The sequence below is a fragment of the Phoxinus phoxinus genome (genome assembly GCF_949152265.1).
Source record: "Phoxinus phoxinus genome assembly, chromosome: 2".
NCBI lineage: Eukaryota > Metazoa > Chordata > Actinopteri > Cypriniformes > Leuciscidae > Phoxinus > Phoxinus phoxinus.
The window spans coordinates 8296089-8316071 of record NC_136877.1 but is presented as its reverse complement, the minus strand read 5'-3'; the positions used below and the strand labels follow the sequence as shown (position 1 = coordinate 8316071).

Genomic DNA, 19983 nt, shown 5'->3' with positions numbered 1-19983 from the left:
AAGGAGCAGGTGAAGGGCTGGCCAATGACGGAGATACAGGCAGAAACGGCCACAGGCGGTGGGAGGAGCAAAGGAGGAACCAGGACCAGGTGCAGGCCAACGTGAGCCCAGAGCTCAGCTTGGAGGAGTTGAAAGAGTTAGGAGCCATGACCCTATAGGGATGATGATGGAGCCAATGGTCGAGGAGCCCAACGTGCAGACGAAGAGCAGATGGTCCAGAGCAAGATCGCAGGCTTCGGAGGCCGCGGTTAGAGCAGCAGCAATGATCCCCTGAGGGTGAGCCAGGGTACCGGAGGACTGAGGTGGAGACGGGGCGACTTAGGGTCGAGGCAGAGCCAGCGGGAGGCTGGAGCCAGACGGAGCCATGGGGTGGAGAGACTGAGCATAGCGGATGACTCTTAAGTCCTTGGTGTTGTTGCGGCGACCTCCGAGCAAGGTGGAGCCAGAGGATCGAGGGAACCTGGTGGAGCCAGAGGATCGATAGTCCCTGGAGGAGCGGAGGAACCTGGACGACAGGACGAGGTAGCGTTGCAGGAACAACGGCTGGAGGGGGAGCCAGGGGATCCACACATTCAGACGGCTAAACGGATGCCCTGAGTTGGATCATAGAGAGGAGGTAGTGGAGGGGCTGACGGGGGACATCGGAAACTGATCAGAGGGACAGGCTGAGGTCTGAAGAGGTGGCAGGAGAGGAAGGCTGGGAGGGCATACTGGAAGCACAGGAGAATTATAGAGGACGGGCGACGTTGCCGGCACTCGCACCTGGTCAGACGCTCGTTTTGAGGCTCAGGCTCAGGAGCAATGACTCTTGGATCGCGGCAGGGTTTTGGCTGGTTGGGCTCTGGGTTGTAAGGGGAAGTCCTACGTGCTGGAGTATCCAGCCCAAATACTCCATCAAATTCCTCGTTTCGGGGAGGTGGAGGAGGTTCAGTGCTGGTAAGTCCATTTTGATTAAATATACTCAATATGAGGGTCCGTCCTTCTGTAACGGGTAACTGTGGCCACTTGAATAAACAAACGGACAAAGGAACAGGCAGAAACTCAGGGTATAAATGCATGAGGCAAACAAAGGGAAGTAATCAGGACACAGCTGAACAGAATACCTGATCAATCAGTAACTTGGGAGACTAATGAGAAAAAAATGGGGAAATAACTAACGGCTGTGACTGTACTGAAGCGCATGACGTAGGAATTCAGGAACAAAAATAATCTTTAATAAATCCGAACTGGGAATACACAGGAGATTGTAGGAGAAATAAATTGACACAACCACATTAAACTGACGGAACAATGAACAGACAGAACTCAGGGTTTAAATACACAGAGAACGTAATCAAATAGAAACAGAACAGGTGTGTGGGAATTAGGGACTAAGGAAACTAATTAACAAACAGGGAAGCTAACTAGGAAAAAAATTAAACCGAACATATACTTTAGTTACATTAAATTCTATTAAATCATATATTATATTATCATTCATATATGTTAATTTATTAAAGCAACATTGTATGAGAGGCCATGCATTCTGCATAATAATATAATATAATGGTTCATTTATTAAAGCAACATTATAAGAGAGGCCATGAATTCTTATATATAAATATAATGCATTCTGGTAATTTTACCACAGTTAAGGGGAGATGTTTTTAGCCATAGAAATATGAACAAAAAAGACAACAGTGTTTAATAAACAATTACATTTATTAATAATAGCATATATGCACATAAGAAATATGGTTCGCATAAGAAATATAGTTATAATATAGCATAACTGTAAGTGGTATTGTAGTCCACTATTATGGACAAAAGGTTGGGATCTGGGGCAATTAAAAAGATGGTCAAGCCAAGAAAGTTTTCCATCTATGTAATATATATATATTTTTTTATCTTTATTTGCTAATAGGCTATTTACTATTAAACCCCCACAGCTATAAATATTAACAAATAAACAGTATTGACAAACCAGCATTTTTAATAGTAACCACTTTATAATTTCCCATATCTTAAAAGCGAGTCTGTTTGGCTGTGAATTCATAGACCATTATCTCTTCTCTTCAGCTTACAGACGCTGTGTTTGGATGGGAATCGCTTGGATTCTCTTCCAGAGGAGCTGGGCAGCCTCGTGCAGCTCTGCAGCTTGGGACTTTCCTTCAACGGTTTTCCTCACATCCCCGTGGTGGTGGAGCGGCTCTGTGCCCTGGACAAGCTGGCGATGGCTGGGAACAGGGTGGAGACTCTGAATCTGTGCAGTCTGCTACGAATGAGTCACATTAAGAGTATTGATTTACGGTGAGCTATTAGAAACATCTTCCTCTTTCTCTCTCTCTATCCATCTATCTTTGTGCGTCATACTGCCGGGCTCCTTCTGTTCCTCCGTTCTCTCTCTCTTCTGTCTGTCACCTGTCAGTATGTTATTACTCTCAGCTCAGACTTTATGCATAATGCAGGATCAATATACAATAGTAATGTAATAAGATCACCTATCAGTAAATCACAGAGTTGACAGCAGCACAGCTCTGTTTGTTCTCACTGGTGGCCCTGTCGCTAGTCTCACGCAGCCAGAGTTCAGCATTCAAATCTGGGCCTCTTTGTAGGTTATTCTGGCAAAAAAAAAGCCCATTTTGAAAATGCCCATCTGTCTGACACATAAAGCATCCAGCCACGGTTTGCTGTTTTTGTATCACACCACAACAATAGATAATAGGTGCTAAAAAAAGAAAAAAAGAGAATGACCTGGCATTCTCCACCAATAACGAAATGTGGAAATTAGAGTTAGTTTTCCTGCTTCTACACTACAGTTCAAAAGTTTGGGGCCTGGAAGATTTTTTTTTATATATATATTAAATCAAGTTATTAAACAAGGATGCATTAAATTGATAAAGTGACAGTAAAGACATTTATAATTTGATTTTAAAAAAATCTTTTGAGCATTCTATTCATCAAAGAATCCAAAACTAATTGTTAAGAATATAAAATATTTAGTAGCACAACTGTGTTCAACATTTATAACAATATGAAATGTTTCTTGCAGCAAATCAGCATATTACCGTAAAATGATTTCTGAAGGATCATGTGACACTGAAGACTGGAGTAATGATGCTGACATTTTTGAAATATTTTCAAAATATATTTGAATACAATTATTTTAAACTGCAATAATATTTGATATTAATATTACTTTTTGTGATCAAATAAATGCGTTTATGAGCATAAGAGACTTCTTTAAAAAAAATATTTGGGAAAAAAATCTAATCAACCCCAAACTTTTGAACAGTAGTGCAAGTTCTTCCAACAAAAAAGATTTGATGTCACTAATCTGGAAAACTGACAAATCTAGTGATATTTCATCTTATTTTATCTTCAAAAGCATTATTGTATCAACCCTTGTAAACAACAATTTCATAAAAGGTTGGAAATGTTGATTTTGGTCTGCGTTTGCTATTTTTGAGTGCAAAATGCATCAGACGTTTAGTAAACGGACTGTGGGCCGGTCGTCTGAGGTCTAGACTGCCCTGTCGCTAACAAAGTCACGTTTGCTCTTCTCATAAAGTCATTTTTAAACAGCCTGTGGTTTTGATCACAGCTCCCAGTCTGTGACTCACCTGAGAGAAACAGACTGAGGTTTGTGGATATTCTGGGTCCTGACTGCACCTGCTGTGGATTAGAAATCCAGCCAGGCTCATAACACAGAGCTGAGCTGTGGTGGGAACTCACGCGGGGTCTGAAGCGGGAAAGAGGGAGGCGTCTGTCACCTGAACAAGCTCAGAGTTTTTCCTGCTGGATTATCCCACTGCACTTGACACGAGTCGCCACTCAGATTCCTCACATACACCGATCCCACGGGCAGAAAGTGTGCAAACAGTATGTGAGTGGGGATTTGAGTTCATGGGGGGGACTGCGAGAAACAGAAAGGTTTAATGCCCTTATCATTCGGATGTGATAGTCATTAGCGAACTGTGTGGCGTCTCTCGTAACGGGTAGTCGTTCGTTTTTTGGGGGGGTTTTAGTATTTAATATGTTAGCCTTACTGTTATCTATAAGCTAGTGTGCTCCAAAACAATGAAAAAAATCACATTTAAAAGATGTAAGCATTCAAAACGTACATTCTCACGCTTCCACCAATATGGATCAATGATTTTCATGACATCACTCTGCACTTCAGCTTCTCTTCAGATTTTTTATCCAATCAAATGTTCTCTAGAATCTAAAGCGTCCCGCCCCCTCCATTATAAATCGAGATTTTATAGCTGCGGCTAAAATTGATCACGGTTACGGTTTTCTACATGCTGAATGGCACTTAGTGCACTATATAGGGGATAGGGAACGATTCAGAGTAGGGGTGGGCGATATGGCAAAAATATCATATCACGATTTTTTTCAGGAAAATCACGATTCACGATTTTATCACGATTCCTTTTCATGTTGGTTTTACTATTTTGCAAGTGACTGAGCATCACAGCCAAACTAATGTCCCTATTTTAAAAACAAAGCCTTAGGTAACAACATATAAAATAAAAAAGAATGACAGACATTTAGGCCAAAGTGGCGAAGATAAAAAAATATTTGTCATTGTCTTTGTTATTAAAAATTAAGAACAAAGATACACATACACAACTTAATATACAAATAAAAAAAACAGTGCTTTATTTTTTCAGCTACAGGTGTATTTAACAGCATTGAAGAAAGTAATTAAATAAACAAATATGAAAATAAAACAACATCGACTTCACTGTATAAATTTTACATTGATTCTTATTAAAACTACTATTAAAGTTCTCAGTCAAGAGTGAGTGAGATGCTCTTTGTATTTTGTTGTTTTATTAACAGTTCTCCCAAAAATGTAAATTCTCTCAAGCCGCTTTAAACCCGAATAAGTCTCCCTCTTCTGTTGAAAATAAAAGTTATTTGGAGGAATGTGGGTAAACAAACAGTTGATGTACCCCAGTGACTTCCATAATAGTTTTTTCCTACTATGGTAGTCAATGGGGACCAGCAACCGTTAGCCACACTCCTCAAAATTAGAGCCCTGCACGGGCCTCAAATCTAGGCCCTAGCCCGGCCCTGGCCCGAGACGCTCAGGCCCTAGCCCGGCCCGTGTCCGACAGCTCATCATAATGATCAGCCCGAGTCCGACCCGAGCCCGTTTTTTGTTTTGTTTTTTTAATTTATTTTTTTATACACAGCTGTAGCCTGGCAAACTAGCTATTTGCAGCCATTAAAATACGTCCGTTTTGTTAGTTAAGTTTCTTTTCATTTCTTTATTAAGTTAATTTAGACAAATGTTCGGTTTCTTTTTGTTTTTTTATTGACGACCAAGCAGCCGACAGCGAGTTAAACATGTTTGATCCATTTAGCCTCTCAAATCAACACTTTACTTGGCTACAATAAAATCCATAAAACACCTTAAGCATATCACACATAGACAGTTATAGTTTAAACGTTTATTATCATTTTTTAAAAGCTGAGGCAAACTGCTCTGCTGCTCACAGTCGCAACAGCGCTCGCAAACGAAATGAGCTATAGCCTACAATCTAAACAAATCAAATAAATGGCATTACATTAAAAACAAACATGCAGATTATCTTACCTCAAAAATCAAGTCTTCACTACAGAACATGGCCATTCTTATTTCCAATAGTTTCCAACAGACTAATGAAAATAAAGTAGTTTTTAAACGAAAACCAACAAGACAGCCTCCTAACATGGCTAAGAACAGTCTCTCACAGAGCATCGTGAAGAAAAATCACAGCATCCACAGTGGAAGGTTTTAATCCAGTCGTACTTTTTTCTTGAACTATTCCAGCTGCGCTGAAGTCACGCTCGCTATATTTCTGCTGCTGGCGGCGACACTAAAAACAGAGCGAGCCGGTCGCGCGAATCTTGGGTTGTGCCGCCGGGAAACCTGTGTGCGTGCGTGCGTGCGTGCGTGTGTGTGTGCGCGAGCGCGAGCAGACTGTGTCAGTCATATGTCAGTGTGATAGGTTTAAAACGTCTTTCTATGTTTGTTTTTCCATCGTCAAATTCTCATATTTAATTTTAATACATTTAATACAAAGAAGGATAAGCCTAAAACAGGCCCGAGGCCCGGCCCGCGTGTGAACTATGACGTGAAAATTGGCCCGAAGCCCGGCCCTAGGGGCGTAAATAAGTCGGGGCCCGTCGGGCTCGGGCTGAAATGCAGGGCTCTACTCAAAATATCTTCTTATGTGTTCAGCATAAGAAATAAATTAATACAGGTTTGGAACAACATTAGAGAGTGAGTAAATAATGACAGAATTTTTATTTTTGGGTAACTGTCCCTTTAAGGACAAGCGGCAGCATGTTTACTATTAGGGCTACTGTCACTTTAAGATCTGCGCGCAACGAGTCTACACGCTACAAGGCAGATTTTTTCTTCATTTTTTCTATTGTTCTTTCACTTTAGACATAACCAACTTTGTTTATGTAAACCTTGTGTGTATTTGACAGTATTAGCGCAATAAGATAACTTAGTTCAGTAACGGGTGCTGTTAGACAGGCTTTTAGTGCATGTGCGCGCGTCGGGTCTATTGCGCTCAGAAAAGCGCCCGTTAGAACAGCGCATCAGCAGCGAATGACATGTTTAACCGGCAAGGCTTTAAAGCACATGCAAATAATTCATTTTTATGAACTACAGTGTCCCGTTCCTCTGCATTTCATGTGGATATACGTCGCGCTGTACAGTATGTTGAGACGGAGGCGCCAGAAATGCAAACTGATAAAATGGACGATCCTACGATATTTCTTCAAAAGCAGATCGTGGAGACATTTTAATCGTCCACGATCAAAAATCGTAATATCGCACACCCCTAATTCAGAGTGTTTAAATATGCTTGCTTGCTCACCAAGAATTGAAGTCTGGTTGCATGTCAATGTCACGAGTCCACCTATACTACCTTTATTATTTGTAAATGTATTATAAATTATATTTAGCAAGTGTCTGTACGGCACACTTATTGTTTACTTGTCATGTCAGAATTACCCTTATTCTGTGTTTCTGTGTTAATCCTGTTTTTGTTAGACTGCTAAACTGGAAACTGATTTTAATGAAAGCTTGTGACCTTCATGACTCAAATGAATAAATTTTTTTGAACTACCGGTAGTTAATTTGTGCGGATCATTCGAACAATTTACTGCAACTTTATTGATTATAAATCAATATTTCTAAATTGTATTATATTATTACATAATATTTAATTATTTGCATTATCACAATGTAGCTTTTTTGTTTGCACAAGCAAAAGATACTAGTACAACCATTTTTACTGACCTTAAAATGTAACTGTATTAATTAATAGAAGATAACATGGACATATTCTCAATGTTCAGTGTCTCGGAGCTCCACATGTTTATTTCTTTGTCCACCAACATACAGCATTTTTCCTGTTTATATTCTTCTCTTGTTTTTGCTGTTTGGATTCTTTGCAGCTGACTGTCTTTTGGTTTGTAGGTTAAATGGCCTCCGCTGTGTTAAAAGTGAAACTCTGGAGCCTGTAAAACATCTCACCCAGCTCGACCTGAGAGACAACCAGTTGACCTCTCTAGACCTGAGCGCGTTCTGCAGTCTGGAGACGCTGCAGTGTCAGCGAAACCAGCTGGGATCCCTGACGCTCAGCGGCTTCACTCTGCGCACACTCCACGCCAATAACAACCGTGAGTGCAAATACAAATGTTCGACGGCAAAAGATTTACATTATATTATTATCATAATCACTGTATTATGTTTCTTAGGTCTGACCACGGTGAACATCTACCCTGTTCCCAACCAACTAACACATATGGACCTATCAAGGTAAGCATATAATGAACTGACTTATTCATTCTGTAATCTGTACATGCCGTATCCTAATCAGTTGCGACAATTTCCAGCGCCAAGTAATTTTTTCTGACCAGACTAAATCGGAAAAAAATTGGTTCAATGACATTTCACAAGTAACCAAAAAAATTATTTTTGTTTGTGGTTGCGGCTAGTTAATAAAATATGTTTGTAATTAAATCGGTAGCACTTTATTTTAAGGTGTCAGTATTACAGTGTAATTATACATTTAAGTAATGAGTAATAATTATTCATTACATGTACTTACTATAGGGTTATGGTAGGATTAGGGGTTGATTTAGGGTTAATTACATGCATTTATGTATAATTTATAGTTATTTTTATACGGTAACTACATGCAATGTGTAAAAAGGACACTAAAATAAAGTGTTACCTACTGTTCCGCATGTACATGTGTACTTAACCCATGAAGTTACCTTATAATACCAGTACTTACTGAAAGTACACTATAAGTACACTTACTGTAAAATAAAGTGTAACCAATAACCATAACCACAACATTTGTACAAAATGGGAATACCAGTAATGATAATGTGTAATCACAAATATCTCTCTAAACTAATATAGTATTTATTCCCTTGTTGTTTTGTAGTACAACTCTGTACTAGTGTTGTTATGGTAAACTAAAACTATAAAAAATTGGGATACACTTGATTTTAACAGTGTAGTTATACATTTAAGTACTGAGTAATATTAGTTAACAACATGCTCTTACTAAAGGGTTAGAGTTATGATTAGGATTTGTTTTAGGGTTAGTTGCATGCAATTATGCACAATTTACTCGCGTTACTTTGTAATACTAATAATAGTAATCAGATTACGGTACTTTTTTCAAGTAAATGAGTAAAGTAACACATTACTTTTCAATTTACAACAAAATATCTGAGTTACTTTTTCAAATAAATAACTCGTTACTTTTTTCCCTTTTTTTTTTTTGACTGACAGCTCTCTTGTCCCCATTTTAAGAGAAATCGTAAGGGAAGTGCAGAGGCGTTGTGTGCGCTGTGTGAACATGGTGGTTATTGTAGTTCTAGACCAGTGGTTCCCAAACTGGGGTACATGAAGTGACAGAGGGGGTGCATGAACAAATGCTGAGTTTTGCTGTTCATTTAATTTTACCCCACCTTAAAATAACATTAAAACCGAGCATGTATTTCTGACAGGCAAAATGCCACATCTAGTGTAAACACAGAAAAATGGTAGTGCCGTAAAAGGTCAAATACACGACATCCAATCAAATTACCTTGTCTTTTAATGTCAGAACTGACTGCATCCACGCAAGCAGCATGCATCTGTTTGGTTGCGTACAAAGTATTCAGCCTCAGCAAACCGCGCTACATTACTGCCGTTCTCGACAAATCTACCTTTGTAAAAGTGTAGTTAGCACTTGGTGGCATGAAGAACAAATATAAACACTGAGAGCGCATAGAGATTGATTTAAGACTCAAACTCTCTTCGATACAATATCAAATAAAAAACTTTTAAAATTAACATGTTAACGTATGCAATTAATTTGTTCAGTTTAACGCAATAAAAAATATTTAATGCAATTAACGCAGCATCCATTTCCCCCGTCATCCTTTACCTAGCGTAACATTATTAAACAAGTCTTAAATGAATGTAAAGAGTTGTGAGAAAATGGATGCGTGTCAGATCTTAAAGTGACAGCAGCCTTATAAACCCGCAGCTGTCTGTCATTTAATGTTAATCAAAGACAAAAAAGAAAATGTGAAAATCACACACTGCTCTTGACTGAATAACTTTTGTAGCTTTAATAAAAATTAATCTATTTAATTTATAATAGATGCAGTGAAAACTGTAAAGTGTTTGATTACTTAATTCTATTTCTGTATGTTTCCTACACATTAGATCAAATATTGAAAATATACTGTCTTTATGTGGTGTCTACATTAATTTGGAGATAAAATGTGAAATTATTACAATATGAAAATATATCAAAAACTTTAATGATAGGTGCGATTAATTACAGAAAAATGTGCGGGAAAATATATATTTTTAATCAACTAACAGCACTAAAAACGTTATAAAACAAGTATTAAAATCACAAAAATAGTTACTATGAAATAAAAAAAAATGACAGAAGTGCATAACACAATAACTAAAACATAACTTAAAATGTTTAAATAAAAGCTAATTCAAATAATATGAAATACTATAAGATAAATAAAAGCTAATTCAAATAATATGAAATACTATAAGATAAATAAAAGCTAATTCAAATAATATGAAATACTATAAGATAAATAAAAGCTAATTCAAATAATATGAAATACTATAAGATAAATAAAAGCTAATTCAAATAATATGAAATACTATAAGATAAATAAAAGCTAATTCAAATAATATGAAATACTATAAGATAAATAAAAGCTAATTCAAATAATATGAAATACTATAAGATAAATAAAAGCTAATTCAAATAATATGAAATACTATAAGATAAATAATACTAACATAACACTGCTCTGTACTTATAAGTGTACTTGCACTGCAACATGAACATTGTAATGCAAATGGTACCAAATGTTCATCAGCTCATTTACAAGAGGCTCAATGCGCAGCAGTCACGTCCTTTACCTCGCACATTCTTGTACAATGCTAATGCTCTCATGTAATTAGCCTGGAGTTAATTCACTTCCCTCCTGCAGGAATCTCCTGGAATACCTGCCAGACTGGGTGTGTGACAGCAGGAAGATTGAGGTGCTGGACGTCTCCCATAATCTGCTGTCTGAGCTCCCAGCCAGGTGCGCACGTGCACGTGTGTGTGTGTGTGTGCGTGTGTGTGTGCGTGTGTGTTCAGACCCTCATAAACTGCATTTGCATTTTCCCTCTAAAAAGAAAATGTCCTACTGCTCCCCAATCTCAGAATCTTACTGTCAGCATTTTGTACTTATTTATTCAACAAAAAATTGCCCGTTTGATTTGAATGATGTCGGTTAAGCGACTGCCTGGCCAGACGGTGGATCTGAATAGAAATGGGACAGCGTTCATCAGCAGACGCTTGATGTGGCCACTCTGCTGTCTCAAAGCAGAGTGATGTAAACGCCAAGCAGATGAAAGCACCATTTCACAGCTAATTCCACATTAACATTCCGGCATTTGCATCTGAAAGAGCTAAAAGCCGTGCACAAATGAGATAATATGCGGCTTGAAGTTTGTGTCCCATTTGAGACTGTGAGTGTTGCACTCGTTGCCTCGCATGAAAACGCTGTGTTGGGGTTTTAAAGGAATAGTTCATCTTAAAGGAGAATCCGGTCTTTATGTACTCGTGTCATTGCAAATTCGTACTGTGGTTATATTATATCGTGAGTAAACAAAAACATGTTTACTGAAAATCTTTAGTTGGAGCGGTCAAATATCATTCTTCTTTGCAAAATTGATCTAGCTTGCCAGTTTTCGGTTACAACAAATACAAGAACCTAATGACAAACCTGATCAAATTATATATTAAAAGTTTTTTTTTTTATATATTTAAGTGAATAACAACTTAAATGTGTGTCTGTTGTTCACACAATACAATTGTTTGGCTTCAGAAGACTTTTAGTTGTACATGTATATTAGGGCTGCATGATTAATAGAAATGAAACCGAATTTGTGATATGGCTTAGTGCAATTCTCAACCTAAGCAAGGCATTGTGTTCTTTTAAATGCGAGCCGAACATTTGTTGTCGAACAAAAGAAGATTTAAGAGCTCCATGTGTTAAATCTGAAATAAAAAAATTAAATCTTGATGTTTGAAAATGAAGAAATTAATATTCATATTGTAATTTTACAGTTGGATTGTAAAATATATATATATATATATTATTTTTTTTGGTATATACTTTTTTTTATTTCACACTGAATTATTGCAATAAGTAATATTTCTTTATTTTGTTTAATGTTCTTTATTTTTGTTTAATATATTAATATTAATCACAAAAGTTTTGGACAAATTCTACAGCCCTGCAAAGAAGCGCAGCAAACCTCCATTAACCTTTTGTTTATTTATAAAAATTGCATGTTACAGCTCAATCACAATTTTTATCAGAAAAAAATTGCAAATTGATCCAACCCCCAACAATTACTAATGTATAGTTTTATGGTGCTTTTTTTGTTCGTTTAAAAAAACCCTCCTTTTTTATTTATTCCGCAGAAACAAAATATATGAGTTTGGAAATAAATTATGATGAATAAATAGTTAGAATTTTAATTATTGGACAAAATATTCCTTTTTTGAGTTTCTACCCTAATTTAAGACTGAATATGTTAACCGTGTCACAGTGTTTTTTCTCTCATCTCGTTCTTTCTCTATCCCTCCTTGCTTCCAGACTTCTTAGCAGTCTGAGTCTGCGTAAACTGCTGGCTGGAAACAATAGGTTGGAGAGACTGGCTGACCTGCTTGACCACATCCCACTGGAAACACTCGACCTGCAGCACAACAAGTTGCGAGAGCTGCCAGAGAGCTTCTTCTACAAGGCCTTAAAGTAGGTCACTCCCTCCTTCTGTCCTGTCCCCTCTCTCTCTCTCTCTCTCTCTCTCTCTCTCTCTCTCTCTCTATCTCTCTATCTCTCTATCTCTCTATCTCTCTATCTCTCTCTCTCTCTCTCTCTCTCTCTCTCTCTCTCTCTCTCTTTCTTGCGATTTCTCCATGTGACAGGTGCAGTGCTAGTTGCAGCTGTGTCTCTCTCTGCTCTGTGGACTTTAGCCCTGCTGCTTGAGCTCTTCATTAGACCTCCTAGCCTTTTACTGGAACTTATCAAACCAGGGATTTCTCTGGAAACTTCTTTTCGAAAAGAATAATCGGAAGATATTACAGATATATACTCAGAGTTGCAGAACTTTGAAACTGTAGCTAAGCTATTGATTATTTAAATTAGTCAAACTAGAGTCAAGCTACTAACAAAAAGTATCCAAATATATTTTAAGTTATTCAATTGGGCAAAATCTTTTTAAATAAATATCAGATTATGTCATTTATATATATATATAAAATGATGATAGTCTAAATTATACTAAAATCACACTGGTCGTAAACATAACAATTAAGAGTAGTGTGTAACTAAATATTCAATATAAAAAAGATGCATTAGCATATTCTGCATTTCTGCTCACTCGGCCATAAATATATTTAATATTTTGATATATATTTTTTATAAGATATACATCATGTTCACCTATTATCAAAAATCTTTCAAGTAAACAAAACAAAAACAATTTTTTTACAACCATACATGAATTATTTTGCCAAAATACATCATGAAATATAATCGTATCTGGGTAACAGGTGAATTATTGCTACAATTAGCATCAAGCTACACACAACAATTTTTTAGATTAATACTACGTTTTTACCCAAAACTCACTGTAAACCACTGAGTGCTTGTAATAACTTCTGATTGTGATCTAATGTGGATTTTGGTCATATGAGGAGGCAAAAATATGTTATTTGTAGCATTTAAGATTAAGCTAATTGCTACACCTGCTTAGCATTTCTCATGTAAACATGTATTCTTCTTATAAAAATAGCCCAAATAACATGAAAATCACATACAAATCATATGCTGTCGTAATTGTATGTTTATTAGCTTCAGGTTTTTTAATGTGTAGAAACGTTCCTTTGGTATGTGTGGAACAGAACGCGTAAGTGTAGTGGAAGTTTGTCATCGGAAGAGACAGGCGGGTTATTAATTATTTGGTTTTCCTCTTGAGTCATTACAGCAATCGCGGAAGTGAAAACACAGGGAGACGGTGCTGGAAGCTAATAAGCTCAACAGATAGCTTAAATTAGTGGAGAATTAATAGAAATTATGATTCTGTCTTAAGTAATACGATATCATTTAAGGCAGCGGCTATTTGCTTTAAGTGCTGATAGCGATAGATTGTATTTACACATTGCAAAGAAAATACTCCTATTTTTACATAGTTTAAATAGTAGTTAGATGCTATTTATACTTATAAATATAGTGGCAGATATAATTTGCACCACGGTGTTGTTGTACATTAAATGGTGTGCAATAATAACATAGTGTACATTATTATATTTATTAAAATAATTAAAAGGATGCCGCCTTATTGGGACAGTAAAGCCCTCCCTAGACCTACTCTTAACCATAACCAATAAATATTGTATTATTAAACACACGTTAGACACTTTATTTCCACTTTTCAAATATTTTCTTATTGTTTTTGAAAATAAATCCCTTTCCGATCTGAGATGTGATGGAAAAAAGGTGTAGAGCGAGTTCAAAAGACGCATTCGAACTCGGGTCTATTTGCATAAAAATGTTCTGCCCCACCGCCTTACCCCTACACTATTGCTACTGTTGGCAATGCAGCGTCTTCCATCATTTTATCTGGCCCAACCAGATGTCAGTGGGCGGAGTTAGTGTAAATAGCCTCTGGCAAAAATGCGGGATGTTTAAATATAGGCTACCCTAACATTCACAAAGGGGTGCATTTGTACAAGTCAGAATTTTGAGGAGAAAATACGCAATTTCCACTTCTGTAGGGTGTAATGGGAAAACTATTGTTACAAATTTCTGTTGCCAGGAAGTTATTAATATTACTTTTAAAAGGATGTAATGAATCATTTCGTTTTTTTTTAAGTTTTTTTTTTTTAGTAACGAGCCCAACACTGTTTATACAGTATAAAACACTGTGCATAAAGTAACTGACAGGCTTCTACAAAAACTCTCGTGGATGTGTAAAGGAAGATATGGCTCAATGAGACAGTAATATGAGCCAGAAGAGCCCTTAGCTCTTCCATTTCCTGTGGGTTAATTTACTCGTCAGCCATTAAGCATCTCTAATGCTGAAAGATGTACTGCAGCTCTGAGGCTTTGGTTATATCCAAGATGCTTTTTTGTTTTATCAACATTGCTGTTTAAATGAAACAAAAAGCAATATTCACCAAATTGCCTTTCCTTTTTCTTCTCGTCTACTAGTTTAAAGTATCTGAATGTGTCTGCCAATGCACTGGAGACAATCCCGCCGAGCAGCCAATCAGAGGAGAGCCTCAGCACCCTGCAGGAACTCTATCTCACAGGAAACAACCTGAATGAGAACTGCGCTGCTCTACTGGTGGGGCATCAGAACCTGCGGGTCTTGCACATGGCTTATAACCAACTGCTGTCCTTCCCTGCTAGGTACCTGACGCCTTGAACTAGTATACTTCCATCTACATCATTCAAGAAAGATCAAGTATATCTGTATAAATCACCCTTTGTTCTGTTTCCAGCAAACTCAGTAAACTGGAGGTACTGGAGGAGTTGAATCTGAGTGGGAACAAGCTGAAAACGATCCCCTCCACTGTGTCCAGCTGCAAGAGACTGCACACCCTCATCGCCCACTCCAACCATATCAGCGTGTTCCCAGAGGTCCTCAACCTGCCCGAGATCAAGGTCAGTGTGCGTTTGCGTGACATATGATGACCAGGGCATGTGAAAGCCTGGTCATAAATATTGTAAAGGATCTAAAGGGTCAACCACAGTGTCAACCGGTGGCAGGAACAGATGGAAAGCAGAAAAAAGATCCAGTTTTAAATGTGTGGATAGACAATTGCTGCAATTTAGGTCACAAATAAAAAGTTTATTAGGTATCATCCATGTTTATATAGATAAATGATGGGTGATTTGCAAATGTTTGTATAAAACTACATGCATTGAAAAATATTAAAATCCAAGTTTAAATGGAAGTCTTAAATAGACAAATTTTCATACACTACTGGTCAAAAGTTTGGAATAAATAAGATATATATTTTTAATGTTTTTGAAAGAAGTCTCCTATGCTACCCAAGGCTGCATTTAGTTGATTGTGAAATAGGTAACACTTTATTTTACAGTGTCTTTGTTACATATGGTAATGACAGTAAATTATGCATAATTACATGCAACTAACCCTCAACTAAATCCTAATCCTATAGTAAAGTGCATGTTGTCAATTATTATTACTCAGTACTTAAATGTATAATTGCATTGTAACAATGAAACCTTAAAATAAAGTGTAACCGGGAAATATTATTACAATTTGAAAGAACTGTTTCCTATTGTAATATATTTTTTAAAAATGAAATGCTAAATCTACATTGAAATGGTAAAATCATGCAAAATAGTGATGCTTCACGGAACTTCTAAACTTAAATTTCTCTAAATTGATTTAGATTTAATGTTTCTATTTTATATTTAAAGTTTATAGGTATCATTTTGATATTTATTGTGATTTTATACTTTTATAAATTGTTTTTTAATGTATTGTCGTCGTCGCCCCCCCCCCCCCCCCCCCCACCCAATATTTATCATTTTCAATTGTGAAAATGGCACTATTTAAAAAAAAACACTTGGTTAAGACATAGTATATTTTAACCGTTAATTCTGGCAAAATGTAATTGTTTTTGTCCCCAAATCCAACCAAATATTTGTTGTTTTGGGTTGTCGTTTGTTACACACATTGTGTTATATTTAACGTTTCACGTGAAGTATGCTGCTCTTTGTGTAGCTGGTAGATGTGAGCTGTAATGAGCAGACGGAAATCCTGTTGTCGGACTCTATGCCTTCCACACTGCAAGAGCTGGACCTGACCGGCAACAGTAGCCTCATGTTGGAGCATAAAACGCTCAACCTCTTCAGGTGAGGTGCTACAAACACTCATTATGCAGCTGATAAAATGTGTACCTTGAAATGCAAGTCATGCTTTGGATAAAAGCGTCTGCCAAATGCATAAATGTAAATGACGAACTCAGACCCAGGTGGATAATTGTTCCCTGTCTTTATCTCTCCCACTTGTCTGTGTCCTTCTCTAATCCAGTCACATAAGTACATTGAAGCTGGACCAGAAGCCAGCCGTGACAACAGGAGACGCACAGGGCACGTCCAACCTGTGGGATCATGGTTACGCGGAAATGTGTGGTCAAAGAAACAAGTGAGCAACATCTGGAGACATGAGAGTCAAAGATTTGTGTCTGGTTACAGGAAGCTCCAGAATGCCATCCTCAACCTTCAATTCTCTATTATATATATTGAGGATATATTGGCTGCAGTGAGACTTCAGGGTCTAAAGACATGATTTTGTGTGTGTGTTCATTGCGGTCTAATCAAATACTTATTATATCCAGTCCCTAAATGTCACGGAAAAACAAAACAAAACAAAAAATTTGGATGGTTGTTTTGTGTGCCATTCAGACAAACCTTTCCTGTCCAAGTGAACGATTTTTTTGGCCAGAGTGAATCAGGGGCCGAAAACATTCTTAAAGTCCTCCTGTAGTCAATAATTTTATCCATTAAAACTCATCTTTGATCACCAAAAATGAAATATTTAAATGTTTTTCCTTGAACAAAATTCCTTCGTGCCTTAAAATAGCTTGAATGTAACTCGACACCCTTGCCTCATTTAGCATATGCGGTTCTATGAATATGCAAATGAGCCCCGTCTCCACTCACTCACACCAGCTCAGAGATTTACTCGTTGACGTGATTGGTTACATGGTAGTTTGTGACGTCAGAAACACCAGCGATTTCAAACCGCGTTTTTTGAGACTGTCTTTGGTTCACTGCAGTTTTAAGGAGAAAATACTATGAATTTGCACATGGTTTGTCTTAAAGCATATTAAAAACACCACATAGACATTAACAACATTTAAAAGCTTGATTTTTAGATCTTGATTTAAAATCTTTATTTTTAAGAATATAAAAGTATAATTCTTCCTGTAATTCTTCTATAAAGTTTTCTTACTTTTTTACTTAAGAAAGAAGTTAATATTGTGTATCCCAAAAAATACTTCTTAAGGATGTTCTTGATTCAAATTATTGAAAAGAAAAAACTTGTACAGTTAGCATAACCTCCCACTTGTCTTAAATCCCCAAAGATAAGATGTTTAATGAATTATTGGGTTATTTCAAATGTGAAGCTTTATAACATAAGACGAGCTACATATACTATGGATGTGCACAAGTACGCTGAATTTTGCAAGACTTGTTTTTTTTTCAGAATTCAAAAATGAGTTAAAGGGATAGTTCACCCAAAAATGAAAATTCTGTCATAATTTACTCACCCTCGATTTGTTCCAAACCTGTATGATTTTCTTTCTTCTGTTGAACACAAAATAAGATATTTGTAAAGGATGTTGGTAACCAGACAGTTGACTGTACCCATTGACATTTTTATTCCTACTGTGGAAGTCAATGGCAACCGTCAACTGTTTGACTATCAACATTCTTTAAAATATATTTTGTGTTCAACAGAAGAAAGAAACTTATACAGGTTTGGAACAACTCTAGGGTGAGTAAATTATGACAGAATTTTCTTTTTTGCGTGAACTATCCCTTTAAATAGGGACGCAGACTGTTGAACTTCCGTAAAGCCAGTCTCAACAAAAATAGTGTGCATGCTTATAATTATTATGGTAATTTGCACGAATCCAGCCCGATGATTTTTATTTTTCAGGAATCTGGCCCCAGATATTTTGCCATATCAGAAATGTGGCTTTGAGACTACTAATTCACGTACAAAGAAATACTTGGATGGCATAAAATAACTGGCATTCTCAGAAAGAATAATCGTAGCGTTGGTTTTCGCAGAAGATTTGGTTACCAGGGGGCAAGACGCAGCGGGGGGGCTGGTTTAAATGCAAAATGCTTCCCATAGGCTTAAAGAGCTTGTTTCTACATGTTTAATGTGACATCAGTGTGCTTGGCTCCCCCTGCGAAGGGCATTACCTCCACCGTTTCAAAGCAGTCAGTCTCAAATATCGAATCCTCTTTCTGTACTCTATATCCACCAAGGGGGGCCACTTTTGTGTGTTTGTCAGGTAGAGTGAGTTTGTGTATGTACCTATATAGGTGTATCCATTACCAGTCAATGAAATGTGTTTGTAATGTGATGGGTGTTGTTTTCATAAAGAGCATTTGTTCCATTAAAATCTTGTGTTTTACCTTCAGGTTGTGTGTGTCTGTGCTGGCTGTGGATCGCTTCGGGGACAGTCCAGAGGCTGCTTATGGGATTTTTGATGGTGACCGTAATGAGGAAGTTTCCAGGTTACTGCAGTGCACCATGGGAGATGTATTGGCAGAGGAGATACAGCACTCCAGTGTGGATAGTGTATACATGTGCAACACTTTCCTTACCTCTCATAGGTGTGTTTTGCACACACATTTTTTTGATTAAGCATGATTTGATTAACCTTTCTTTTCTTTATTAAACATTTTGTATGCTTCACCTTGCTTGTACAATAATTGATAACACCTGATAGCTTGTTTGTCACTTAGTATGAATTTCTAAGTGATGAACAAACATTATTATATATAATAGCTCTCTTGAATACTTGATTCTGATTGGTCAGACATGACATGACGCATTCAAATATATTTGTATAATGACCACTAAACTATATAATTGACCACTGTGCTACTTTCTTGTGTTACTCTGTGATCTCTTACTACTCGCATAAGTAGTTTTAGTTTCATGTCCATTTATTTATTTGGTAAGTAGTCATGTAATGGTGGGATGATGTAGTCATACAAGACCCCACCACTTTGTGTCAGGGTCCACTTTGCAATGATGTCTGACTGTACAGTATCCCTTATTTTTTTTAATGCTTTCCAGAGAGTAGATAATGTACCTTAAAATGATGAAAATATGATTCACATGATTGATACGAGATTGACACATTGTTTCACATTTCAAGATTGAAGACTTAAACAGCTCTGATGCTTTTTAAGTCTTCCTGGTAAGATCATATTTACGATTTGGGAAGTTGTAATTACAATGTCAGGTGAATTTTAAATTACTTTGGTTGGAGCAAATGGCAATGTAACTTTTTTTTAAAAATCCTTTTTTAATTGAACTCCTGAAAGTCCTGTAAACTGATTCATTTTATAATATATAACATGTAATGTGTATACATTGTAATTGTACACAATACTATTGTAATTTGTACATGTAACTTAGTTAGTTTGATTGAAAATGAACAAATTGCAGCCAACACAAATACTACATCTGCCTTATTTAGTCTCACGTCTCCAACTTGGAAACCCAGGACTCAAAGAAAATCCCAAACTTCCCACTTGTAATTACGACTTGTTCATGTGTGTTGAAGCCTTCGATTTTTTTGTTATATGAATAATAAATGCATT

At 36.9% G+C, this 19983-nt stretch overlaps 1 protein-coding gene across 1 annotated transcript in view; it reads left to right on the top strand.

Moving 5' to 3' along the window:
* phlpp2 (PH domain and leucine rich repeat protein phosphatase 2) overlaps positions 1-19983 on the top strand; it is a 66943-nt gene that overhangs the window by 43564 nt on the left and 3396 nt on the right. Inside the window, exons 8-17 of the mRNA XM_079588955.1 lie at positions 2059-2289; positions 7469-7671; positions 7750-7810; positions 10525-10620; positions 12187-12342; positions 14803-15003; positions 15096-15258; positions 16352-16482; positions 16661-16774; positions 18790-18984. Of these exons, the coding sequence (XP_079445081.1) occupies positions 2059-2289; positions 7469-7671; positions 7750-7810; positions 10525-10620; positions 12187-12342; positions 14803-15003; positions 15096-15258; positions 16352-16482; positions 16661-16774; positions 18790-18984 (1551 nt within the window). The remainder of the gene's footprint in view (positions 1-2058; positions 2290-7468; positions 7672-7749; positions 7811-10524; positions 10621-12186; positions 12343-14802; positions 15004-15095; positions 15259-16351; positions 16483-16660; positions 16775-18789; positions 18985-19983) is intronic.